Below are 12,325 nucleotides of genomic sequence, written 5' to 3'. Positions count from 1 at the left end.
GGGGTCCTGACCATTGAAGAACAGCATGAAAGGGGGCTAACAAAGCATGCAGAGAAACAGATGGACTACAGTCAGTAATTGTAGAACTACAAAGTGCTTCTATATGGTAAATGGAGCTGATTAAATGGACAGTGAGTTTAGAAACAAGGAGGTGGTTTTAATGTCATGGTTGATCGGTGTATGTGAGGGTCCAGTTTAATTTACAGACCTTTATGGGATGACGTGGGGCAAACACTCGCCCCCTTTTCAGTTGTTTGTCATTGTTTATTCTTTGGCTAGATCATTTAAGACCGTTAAACATACTGTATTATACACAGGGACATTCAACAACAACACATTGTAGTTATTGCACCACCTTAAGCAGCAATGACCATGTTTTTTTGGAGTCTGTTATAGATAGTCACTGAACCCTTGGTAAAATCTTGACAGGTTGGGCCAACACTGTTTAGTTTATTCAATGTTCTAGGTTTTTAGTATCAGTGGCTTGATGTGTAGCACTGTCGCCTCACAGCAAGAAGGTCCTGGGTTTGACTCCCAGGTGGAGCAGTCTGGGTCTATTCTGTGTGGAGTTTTCAGGTCCAGTGTCGGTTCAGTCCAAAGACATGCGGTCAGGTTAACTGGAGATACTAAATTGACCTTAGATGTGTGTGTGTGTTTTAAGGTTTGAATTTGTTTGTGTGTCTGCCCTGTGATGGACTGGCGCCCTGTCCTCGTTGTTTCTGTGTGCCTTCTGCCCATTGAGAGCTGAGATAGGTTCCAGCACCCCCCCGTGACCCTGATTTGGATAAGCGGCTTAGAAAGTGAGTGAAGCTTTTGGCATTTTGAGATGTCCCTTACCGCCTCAGTGGGGTCCCAGTTCCTCAGAAATAGCTTTGTGGCATTATGCACTGATATACACCAGTAAGCCAAAGCATTAGGATTACCTGCCTGAAAGGTGAAATATTAAAAACCTTTAATCTGTGCAGTTTTTATTTTATCAACAGGTGTTCAAGTTCACTGGGTGTGATATGATTAGTTAAATGATCTAAATTTATTCAGACAGAGGCAATTATACAGTGAATAGAGACTAAAGCAAATCATTTACCACACCACTGTAGGTGTGCATATTTCACAAGGCCTTTATACAATACTGTGTGTGTGGGTAAAAGGGCTGTAGGACTGAATGAACAGCAGATGTGTAGAGTTGCTAATGAGTTCCTCTCACTTCTGGAATAGTCTTTTCTCTGTCCCAGAGGACTCACTCTAATCTACACTTAACATGTGTGTAACAGCTATAATATTTAAGTGTTATTTTCCTCCTCAAGGACATGCCCTACGCATCTGAATCGTCCCTCTGATTCATTTTCACTTTGTAATTAACAGAGCTATGTCTTTTTGGCAGATGTTTGTCATGAATGTACATTCTAATGTACAATTTCTCCTTCTTGACAGATGGATATGTTGGTGTTTACTCTTACACTGATACACCTGGAGCATATCACATCTTAACCTTGTATATCCTTGCATGATTTGACAGTTTCCATCTGCACTTACATAAAATCTTATTCCTTTCCTACCGGACGAAAAATAAATCAATAAATCAATAAAAGTTTGTAAGATGAGAGAGAACCCCCCAAAACTTTAAATAAAAATGATCACAATTAAAAAAAAATTTAATAAAGTATGATAAAAGTTAAAATACGGGGCGCCCAGGTGGCACAGCGGGATAATTCGCTAGCACACCAGTGCTGGGATTCTGAACTCCCTGAGTTCAAAACTTAGCACCCCTAGCGTTCATAATTGACAGTGCAGACAAAAATTGGCCATTAAGTCTGCCGGGTGGAAAAAAGACCGGACTGGAAAAGTGGGTGGGGTCTTGCTGTGCAAAGACCCTGGTTGGTAGGCCAAGGCGTCTGTACGGAAGTGGGGAAGCCTGGAGATCAGGGCGTGGCTCTTTGCGCGCAAATTCACCAAAAGTGTGGACGAATAAGAGGGGCTGCGCACATGTCGGAGGGAGGGAAGCAACCCTCGTCGGACACAATCTGAGTCTCCAGCTTTTTAAAATAAAGTTTAAATAATAATATTTAAAAAATCTCTAAATAAATAAATGAAAAAAATAAGGAAAAAAGAATAATACAAAAAAAGATTAATAATAATAGTAATAATAATAAAATATATGTTTTTATTTTTATAATAATATAAAAGATTAAAAAAATAATAAATAAAATAATAAAATATATGTTTTTCTATATGTAAATATAATAATAAGAATAAATAAAATAATGAATTATATTTTTATTATTTTAATAATAATAAAAAATAAATATAGTAATAATAATAATAAATAAAATATATTTTAATTTTTTTATAATAATAAAAAGATATAGTAATAATAATAACAATAATAATAATAAATAAAATAAATATGTTTTTGTTTATATATATATATATATATATATATATATATACTGTATATATAAGTAAAGTAAATTAAAAATATTTTTATTATTTTTATAATAATAAAAAAGATAAATATAATAAAAGGAAAAAAGATAAATACATCATAATAATGACATACAAAATAAATACAACTTATTGTAGCTTTATTGCACACTCACTAGTGCAAAATAAACCCAAAAGTAAATCCTTTAAAAGCAGCTCTATAATGTACATTGTAAATCATATAATATACACTATATGGCTTAATGTTGTAATTAGGTTCTGTTGTTTCAGCCACGCTGCTATTAAGTGTATAAAATAAATTATGTACTTATAAGTCATGTGGCTATAATTTAAGCAAAGTCATTTTCTATTCCAGCATCATTACGTCCCTGTGCACAAATCGAGATACTGTACGTGCATCCTCATGCTCAAGGTGTTCTTGTTTATTTATTTTGTGCACATTTATGCACTAAATAAATAACTCACTCACTCATTTTCTAAAACGCTTATCCAATTAGGGTCGGGGGGGAGGGTCGGGGGTTGGTGCTGAAGCCTATCCCAGCTTTTCAATGGGCGCAAGGCACACAGTAACACCCTGGACAGGGTGCCAGTCCATCTCAGGGCAGACATACACACACACACCCACCCATTCACCTATAGGGCAATTCAGTGTCTCCAATTAACCTGACTGCATGTTTTTGGACTGTGGGAGAAAACCGGAGCTCCCGGAGGAAACCCACACAGACATGGGGATAACATGCAGACTCCGCCCCGCCTGGGAATCGAATCCAGCACCTTCTTGCTGTGAGGCGACAGTGCTACCCACCGAGCCACTGTGCTGCCCCACTGAATATTTATTAAAATAATTTAGCACACTGAGTTGAATTGAAATAAGTTTTACGAACCATTTGGTTAAGTAAATACTTAACCAGTCTAAATACTTGGTTAAAAATAAGCTGTATTCCAATATTGTTTGGGCCGCATCTACTCCTTCTTTGACATGTATAAAACTCAAAAATATTGGTAGATATGGTAGACTTAAGCTAGCAGCTTTGTGTAAAATACAGTAAAATACAGTAAAATATTAATCATTTGTTGTTGGGATAGTCACAAGAAACTAAGACATGCAAAGAAATATTTATTTTAACTTTATTTATTTTGGTGAGGGTTAATTCTAAGTTTCATTTACGTCATTTCAGCTAGATGCATTTCAGCTAGATGCTTATAGGCTCTTTAGGGCTTTTTGTACCTGTAGTTTGGTGAAGAGTCCTAGAGAAATGCCCACAGGTTTTGCGGCTGACTTTTGTTCATCATGCCAATATTCTCTGATATACAGTCAAGCCGGGACTGTGAGGGTGGCATTGGCCAGGTGATGAGTGGTGCCTGGTTTCCTCCAGCCTCTCCTTGGTATTCAGGCCACAAAGTTCAATTTGGTTTCATCAGACCAGAGAATCTTGTTTCTCTCCATTTTTTCTGTACCCTTCTTCAGATCTATGCCTTGACACAATCCTGTTTCTGAGATCTGCAGATCATTCTTTCCTTTGACCCCATGGCTTGGAGTTTGGTCTGATATGCACTGTCAACTGTGGGACCTTATTTAGGCAGGTGTTGGCAATCCCCAATCATGTCCAATCAATTGAATTTAGCACAGGTGGGCTCCAATTAAATTGTAGAAACATCTCAAGCAGTATCAGTGAAAACAAAATGCACCTCAGCTCACTTTTGGGTGTCGTATCAAAAGGTATGATACTTTACATTTTGATTTTTAATAAATTAGCACAAATGTCTAAAAACCTGCTTTTACTTTGTCATTGTGGCTATTTTGTGTAGAATTTTGTGACCAAAAAAATGAGCTCAATCTATTATAGAATGAGTCTGTAATGTAATAAAACATGGAGAAGGTGAAAGGGGTGTGCAGACTTTCCGGCTTAAGTGTATATTTTTTAATCTTTTAAAATGTGTAATATCAAATGTTTTTCTTATAAGCCTGTGTTGTGCATGTTACAAGGTGCAAACACCATAAAGGCACAACACAAAAACATTTACTCTTTAATCCAGAAGTCTTGCATTCAAGCCCAGACATTGTCAGAAGCCGTCAGTGGTCAAGAGATGTGTAAAAAAAAATCATGCCATTTCCAACCTTTCCTAGAAATCATGTGATGTCATTCAATGTGGCATCTGTTACTGTCTTTCCATTAGTCTTTTGTCCAATAAATCTGCCAATGCTGCGTGGAACATGGATCCTAGTAGTAAAAGTATGACATTTAGGGCCCTGTACTTTGGGTAAATGGGAGTAAGTAGTTTGTTTCTTTTTAAAGGTCTAAAATAATCTTTCCTGGTGAACAAACTACACTTTGTTGAAAATGATCCACCACTCAGCTGCCCTCTTAAGTAATTGTAAGTGTTTTTATCAGGCATGTATGTGTGCTGTTTGTCAAACAGTAAGTGGTGCATATTTTGGGCTTTAGGTGTAATTTTGCAGAGACAGCTTTTTGTTAAAGTGGATACAGTGCAGATATCAACCTGGCATTGTAGTGGCCTTATAAAGCTTATTTAATGTACTGTTATTGTAAGGTAACAGCATCAGCTCATACATCACACTGACACAGAAATATGGGTTTTAGTAGATGTAGAAGTGTGTGAGACAGAGTAAAGGATAATCCACAAGCACACCAGTGCTGGGATTCTTAACTCCCCAAGTTCAAAACTCAGCACTGCTACTGGTTGGCTGGGTGCCCCCTAGCTGGCATAATTGGCAATGCAGACAAAAATTGGCCATCAAGTCTGCCGGGTGGAAAAAACGACCAGACCAGAAGTGGGTGGGGTCTTAAATGCTGTGCAAGGCTCGAAGAAAAGTAAGGGCTGTCCACACATTGGAGGGAGCGTGAGGCAAGCAACCCTCCATCTGAGTCTCCAGCATTAAAAAAAAAAAAAAAAAAAGTACAAATAATAATATTTAAAAAATAAATAAATCAATGCAAAAATAATAAAAGAAAGAAAAGGGATAATATTAATACAAAAAAATGATAAAATATTCTTATTATTATTTTTATTTATTATTAGTAGAATTTTTATAGAATTTATTTGTAAATTATGGTGGAAAATAAGTATTTGGTCACCCACAAACAAGCAAGATTTCTGGCTCTCACAGACCTGTAACAACTTCTTTAAGAAGCTCTTCTGTCCTACACTCGTTACCTTTATTAATGGCACCTGTTTGACCTCGTTATCTTTATAAAAGACACCTGTCCACAGCCTCAAACAGTCAGACTCCAAACTCAACCATGGCCAAGACGAAAGAGCTGTCGAAGGACACCAGGAAGAAAATTGTAGACCTGCACCAGGCTGGGAAGAGTGAATCTACAATAGGCAAGCAGGTTGGTGTGAATATATCAACTGTGGGAGCAATTGTAAGAAAATGGAAGACATACAAGACCATTGATAATCTCCCTCGATCTGGGGCCCCACGCAAGATCTCATCCCGTGGGGTTAAAATGATCATGAGAACGGTGAGCAAAAATCCCAGAACTACACAGAGGGACCTGATGAATGACCTGCAGAGAGCTGGGACCAAAGTAACAAAGGCTACCATCATTAACACACTACGCCGAGAGGGACTCAAATCCTGCAGTGCCAGGCGTGTCCCCCTGCTTAAGCCAGTACATGTCCAGGCCCGTCTGAAGTTTGCCAGAGAGCATATGGATGATCCAGAAGAGGATTGGGAGAATATCATGTGGTCAGATGAAACCAAAATGGAACTTTTTGGTAAAAACTCAACTCGTCGTGTTTGGAGGAAGAAGAATGCTGAGTTGCATCCCAAGAACACCATACCTACTGTGAAGCATGGGGGTGGAAACATCATGCTTTGGGGCTGTTTTTCTGCAAAGGGGACAGGACGACTGATCCGTGTTAAGGGGAGAATGAACGGGGCCATGTATCGTGAGATTTTAAGCCAAAACCTCCTTCCATCAGTGAGAGCATTGAAGATGGAACGTGGCTGGGTCTTCCAGCATGACAATGATCCCAAACACACCGTTCGGGCAACGAAGGAGTGGCTCCGTAAAAAGCATTTCAAGGTCCTGGAGTGGCCTAGCCAGTCTCCAGACCTCAACCAGCCCCAAAACATCACTGCTCTAGAGGAGATCTGCATGGAGGAATGGGCCAAAATACCAGCTACAGTGTGTGCAAACCTGGTGAAGACTTACAGGAAACGTTTGACCTCTGTCATTGCCAACAAAGGTTATGTTAAGTATTGAGTTGAACTTTTGTTATTGACCAAATACTTATTTTCCACCATAATTTACAAATAAATTCTTTAAAAATCCTACAATGTGAGACCTCTCTCATCTTTCTAAGTAGGAGAACTTGCACAATCAGTGGCTGACTAAATACTTTTTGGCCCCACTGTAACTATTATTATTATTTTTAACATAATTTAATTTATTGTCCACAGATTTAAAAACAAGCCAAAAAAGAAAGAAAACTGGAACACAGTATTAAGACTTAATAGCTTAATATCAAATTAATAGCTTTAGCAATTTGTTGCAAGGTTGTTGCTAGCAACTACTGCTTAATTATGACCATTTTCTCTTGGCCAACTGGCCGAATCTCCCAAGGTTACAAGGGTCCCACTGATAGACTTCCAATTTTAAATTCCTCCATAAATGAGTCATGATCTTGGTAACACCCTAATTTTACTGCTGACCTGAACGTAGTTCAGCAAGCAAAAATCTCAAACCAACAGTGTCCTGTGGTCAGAAACTCATTCTGATAAATACTGATAAATACAGTTTGAGGGATACAACCTGTACACTATAGATATCTAGATGATCATAGTTACGTACTTTGTAAATATTAAGACGTTTAGAATTTGATGTGTTCAACCCATTCAAAAAAGGTAATACCCAGGCACAAGAGAAAAGGGGTAACAATATTTAGGTTACACTGTTTCACAATAATAAATTGGTGATAGGAGAGAGAATCATGATTGGAGATAAGAGGAGTCTTTGAAAGCAATGATGGGTCGGGGTCACCACTTTGTGACACTTTGTGAGAGGCTTGTCACTCACTCACTCACTCACTCACTTTCTTATACAATTAGGGTCGCAGGGGGGTGCTGGAGCCTATTCCAGCTTTTCAATGTGCGCAAGGCACACAGTAACACCCTGGTGCTGGAGCCTATCCCAACTTTTCAATGGGCGCAAGGCACACAGTAACACCCTGGTGCTGAAGCCTATCCCAGCTTTTTAATGGGTGCAAGGCACACAGTAACACCCTGGTGCTGAAGCCTATCCCAGCTTTTTAATGGGTGCAAGGCACACAGTAACACCCTGGTGCTGAAGCCTATCCCAGCTTTTCAATGGGCGCAAGGCACACAGTAACACCCTGGTGCTGAAGCCTATCCTAGCTTTTCAATAGGCACAAGGCACACAGTAACACCCTGGTGCTGAAGCCTATCCTAGCTTTTCAATAGGCACAAGGCACACAGTAACACCCTGGACGGGGCACCAGTCCATCTCAGGGCAGACACACATACACCCACACATTCACCTATAGGGCAGTTCAGTGTCTCCAATTAACCTGACTGCATGTTTTTGGACAGTAGGAGGAAACCGGAGCTCCCGGAGGAAACCCACACAGACACAGGAAGAACATGCAAACTCCGCACAGAAAGGACCCGGACTGCCCCCGCCTGGGGATCGAACCCAGGACCTTCTTGCTGTGAGGCGACGTGCTACCCACCATGCCGCCCAGAGGATTGTCAGACAATAAAAAAAAAAAATGCTAGATTGCAAATACTGTAGGCCTTTCATCATCTACAGATAAGGACTGTGGTAGCTCAGTGGTTAAGGTACTGGACTAGTAATCAGAAGGTTGACAGTTCAATCTTCACCACCGCCAAGTTGCCACTGTTGGGTCTCTGAGCAAGGGCCCTAACCCTCAATTGCTCAAACTGTATTCAGTCATAATTGTAAGTCGCTGTGGATAAAAGCAGGGGTGGCCAATACGTCGATCGCGATCTACCAGTCGATCGCACAGTGCACGCTGGTAGATCACGCCTCATTCTAACAGGTCAACGTGATTGACATGGAACATGGCCACCGTTTCTTTAATTTGCGGTTTACCTTCACCTAGTGGACCTTCACCTAGTGAGAAATGCTATTTATTACAGATTAGAATGAACTGATGCATGTACTCCCCATGTCTGGGTGGCTTTTCTCCTGGTTTGAAACGTGCCAGTAGGTGTAGTTGCTGCTCTAAATTGCACCTGTACGTGTGAGTGAGTGGATAAATGAGAGTGTGATGCTTTGCGATGGTTTGATGCGTCCTGTCCAGGGTGTACTTTTTGTCCAGTGTTTGTGACACTGGACCCACCGGAGCCACGTGATGACCTGTCAACTGAAATAGTAGATCTCAAGCCACAAAAGTATGGGCACCCCTGGATAAAAGGGTCTGCTAAATGTAAATGTAATGTAAAGATTCAGGGAACCCGGTAAAATTTCAGTCTATGTAGGGCAAGGCCGGAAACCACTACTGAATGTACGTGACCTTTGAGTCTTCGGTGGCATTGCATGAGGAACAGTCATGCTACTGTGATAAACAGCGCCACATGGGCTTTGGGGTAATTTAAAAAACCATTGTAATTTAACCCAACTCATTAGTTCTGTGCAGAAACACCACCAAGTTTACTGGGCCAGAGCTTGTACTGTGGTCAGATGAGTTCATATTCCAGGTTGTTTTCTGGAAAATAGACATCAAGTTCTCAGTGCCAAAGACAAACGAACCAAAAGCGGGGAATGTAATAAAACAATACATCAGTTATATACGTATATACAGTACAGGCCAAAAGTTTGGACACACCTTCTCATTCCTGTTGTTTCTCTTAATTTTTTTAAATTTTTTACATTGTAGATTAATACTAAAGACATCCAAACTATGAAGGAACACATATGGAATTATGTAGTAAACAAAAAAGTGTTAAACAAACCAGATTATGTTTTATATTTTAGATTCTTCAAAGTAGCCATCTTTTGCTTTAATGACAGATTTGCACACTCTTTGAAATTTTCTCAACCAGCTTTATTAGGTTTCCACCTGGAATGGTTTTCAATGAATGTTTGTGCCTTGTCTAGAGTGAATTTTTGGAATTTGTTGCTTTTTTAATGTGTTTGAGACCATCAGTTGGGTTGTGCAGAGGTAGAGTTGGTAAAATATAAAACATATTCTGGTTTGTTTAACACTTTTTGGTTCACTACATAATTCTTCATAGTTTGGATGTCTTCAGTATTAATCTACAATGTAGAAAATAAAAATAATCAAGAAAAAACATTGAAGAGAAGGTGTCCAAACTTTTGGCTAGTGTGTCCAAACTTTTGGCCTGTACTGTATATATATGTGACACAATAACAGTTGAAATAATCAGTGTGTGACCATCACAAAGCAGAATCAAGACAGGAATCCAGTGTTACCTGCCCTTGACTGGTCCCAGTTCAGCAGTAACGTTATCTGATGTCTCTTACAGCTTTGTCTCATCTATCGCTATGATCCTGCCCATGCTTCTGGTGCTGGCCTTCATGTACTCTGTGTGCCAGAATATCAAAGGTCTGGTCCTTGAGAAAGAGTTGCGACTGAAGGAGGTGCTGCGTGCCGTGGGTGTGAGGAACGGCACTCTCTGGTTTGCCTGGTTTACAGAGAACATGGTTCTGCTCGCGGTGCCGTGTGCACTGATTAGCGTGATGGTAAAGGTCAGTGGAGCCGTCGATGAAGACAGTGATTTGTCGATCTGTCAATCAACCAATCAATCGAACGATCAGTCGAAATGACGTTGATTTGTTATATTAATCAATTAATCAATCAATCAGCAAATCCTACAGAGCTTTGCTTTTGGATGCTAAACACATTCTTTAGCAGTGATTGTCATAGTCACACAGTTCTAGATAAATGTAGATAAAACAAACAAAAATACCTTTATTAGCAAGTGTTTTCCTTTTATCTGGCTAGGAATTGTCAACTTGAAGCTATGTGGAGTGAGTAAACTCAGACATGCTTTAGCTGACAAGCTTATTCTCTAGGTTGCACTTGTACAACCTGATCATTGAGTAATATTGTTAGTGTTTTACTGCAGGATTGAATCAGAACCTGAATAATGTTAGCTTGCTAGCTCAAGTTTGCTAAAAAAATGTTATCTATAGCTTTGATTTTTAGCAAATTGTCAATTGCATTACGCTTCCTTTGCAATTGAGGAGAGCAAGACTGACACGCACCCTCCGACACATCTTTTCACCTGCACTAGGCGAGTTCATATGCGGATCAGCTTTGTGTACGGAGAGACACACTCTGATCAACGCATTATCTCTAGTCTCTGTTCAGGCGCTATCAATTAGCCAGCGAAGGTCGTACTTGCTTCAGTTACAGTGGGGCCAAAAAGTATTTAGTCAGCCACTGATTGTGCAAGTTCTCCTACTTAGAAAGATGAGAGAGGTCTGTAATTTTCATCATAGGTACACTTCAACTATGAGAGACAAAATGAGAAAAAAAAATCCAGGAAATGACATTGTAGGATTTTTAAAGAATTTATTTGTAAATTATGGTGGAAAATAAGTATTTGGTCAATAACAAAAGTTCAACTCAATACTTTGTAACATAACCTGTCATTGTTGGCAATGACAGAGGTCAAACGTTTCCTGTAAGTCTTCACTAGGTTTGCACACACTGTAGCTGGTATTTTGGCCCATTCCTCCATGCAGATCTCCTCTAGAGCAGTGATGTTTTGGGGCTGTAGCTGGGCAACACGGACTTTCAACTCCCTCCACAAATTTTCTATGGGGTTGAGGTCTGGAGACTGGCTAGGCCACTCCAGGACCTTGAAATGCTTTTTACGGAGCCACTCCTTCGTTGCCCGAGCGGTGTGTTTGGGATCATTGTCATGCTGGAAGACCCAGCCACGTTCCATCTTCAGTGCTCTCACTGATGGAAGGAGGTTTTGGCTTAAAATCTCACGATACATGGCCCCGTTCATTCTTCCCTTAACACGGATCGGTCGTCCTGTCCCCTTTGCAGAAAAACAGCCCCAAAGCATGATGTTTCCACCCCCCTGCTTCACAGTAGGTATGGTGTTCAACTCAGCATTCTTCTTCCTCCAAACACGACGAGTTGAGTTTTGACCAAAAAGTTCCATTTTGGTTTCAACTGACCACATGATATTCTCCCAATCCTCTTCTGGATCATCCATTATGCTCTCTGGCAAACTTCAGACGGGCCTGGACATGTACTGGCTTAAGCAGGGGGACACGCCTGGCACTGCAGGATTTGAGTCCCTCTCGGCGTAGTGTGTTACTGATGGTAGCCTTTGTTACTTTGGTCCCAGCTCTCTGCAGGTCATTCATCAGGTCCCTCCGTGTAGTTCTGGGATTTTTGCTCACCGTTCTCATGATCATTTTGACCCCACGGGATGAGATCTTGCGTGGGGCCCCAGATCGAGGGAGATTATCAATGGTCTTGTATGTCTTCCATTTTCTTACAATTGCACCCACAGTTGATTTATTCACACCAACCTGCTTGCCTATTGTAGATTCACTCTTCCCAGCCTGGTGCAGGTCTACAATTTTCTTCCTGGTGTCCTTCGACAGCTCTTTGGTCTTGGCCATGGTTGAGTTTGGAGTCTGACTGTTTGAGGCTGTGTACAGGTGTCTTTTATACAGATAACGAGGTCAAACAGGTGCCATTAATACAGGTAACGAGTGGAGGACAGAAGAGCTTCTTAAAGAAGAAGTTACAGGTCTGTGAGAGCCAGAAATCTTGCTTGTTTGTGGGTGACCAAATACTTATTTTCCACCATAATTTACAAATAAATTCTTAAAAAATCCTACAATGTGTTTTCCTGGATTTTTTTTTCTCATATTGT

The 12,325-nt window shown here is 40.2% G+C and overlaps 1 protein-coding gene across 1 annotated transcript in view; it reads left to right on the top strand.

The window, feature by feature from the left end:
• The window catches only part of LOC134326904 (phospholipid-transporting ATPase ABCA1), a 245,300-nt gene that overhangs the window by 92,669 nt on the left and 140,306 nt on the right, over positions 1-12,325 (top strand). The window contains exon 14 of the mRNA XM_063009016.1: positions 9,944-10,166. Within this exon, the coding sequence (XP_062865086.1) occupies positions 9,944-10,166 (223 nt within the window). The remainder of the gene's footprint in view (positions 1-9,943; positions 10,167-12,325) is intronic.

The sequence above is a fragment of the Trichomycterus rosablanca genome, chromosome 14 (genome assembly GCF_030014385.1).
Source record: "Trichomycterus rosablanca isolate fTriRos1 chromosome 14, fTriRos1.hap1, whole genome shotgun sequence".
Classification (NCBI taxonomy): Eukaryota; Metazoa; Chordata; class Actinopteri; order Siluriformes; family Trichomycteridae; genus Trichomycterus; species Trichomycterus rosablanca.
This window is presented reverse-complemented; position numbering and strand designations above follow the sequence as displayed.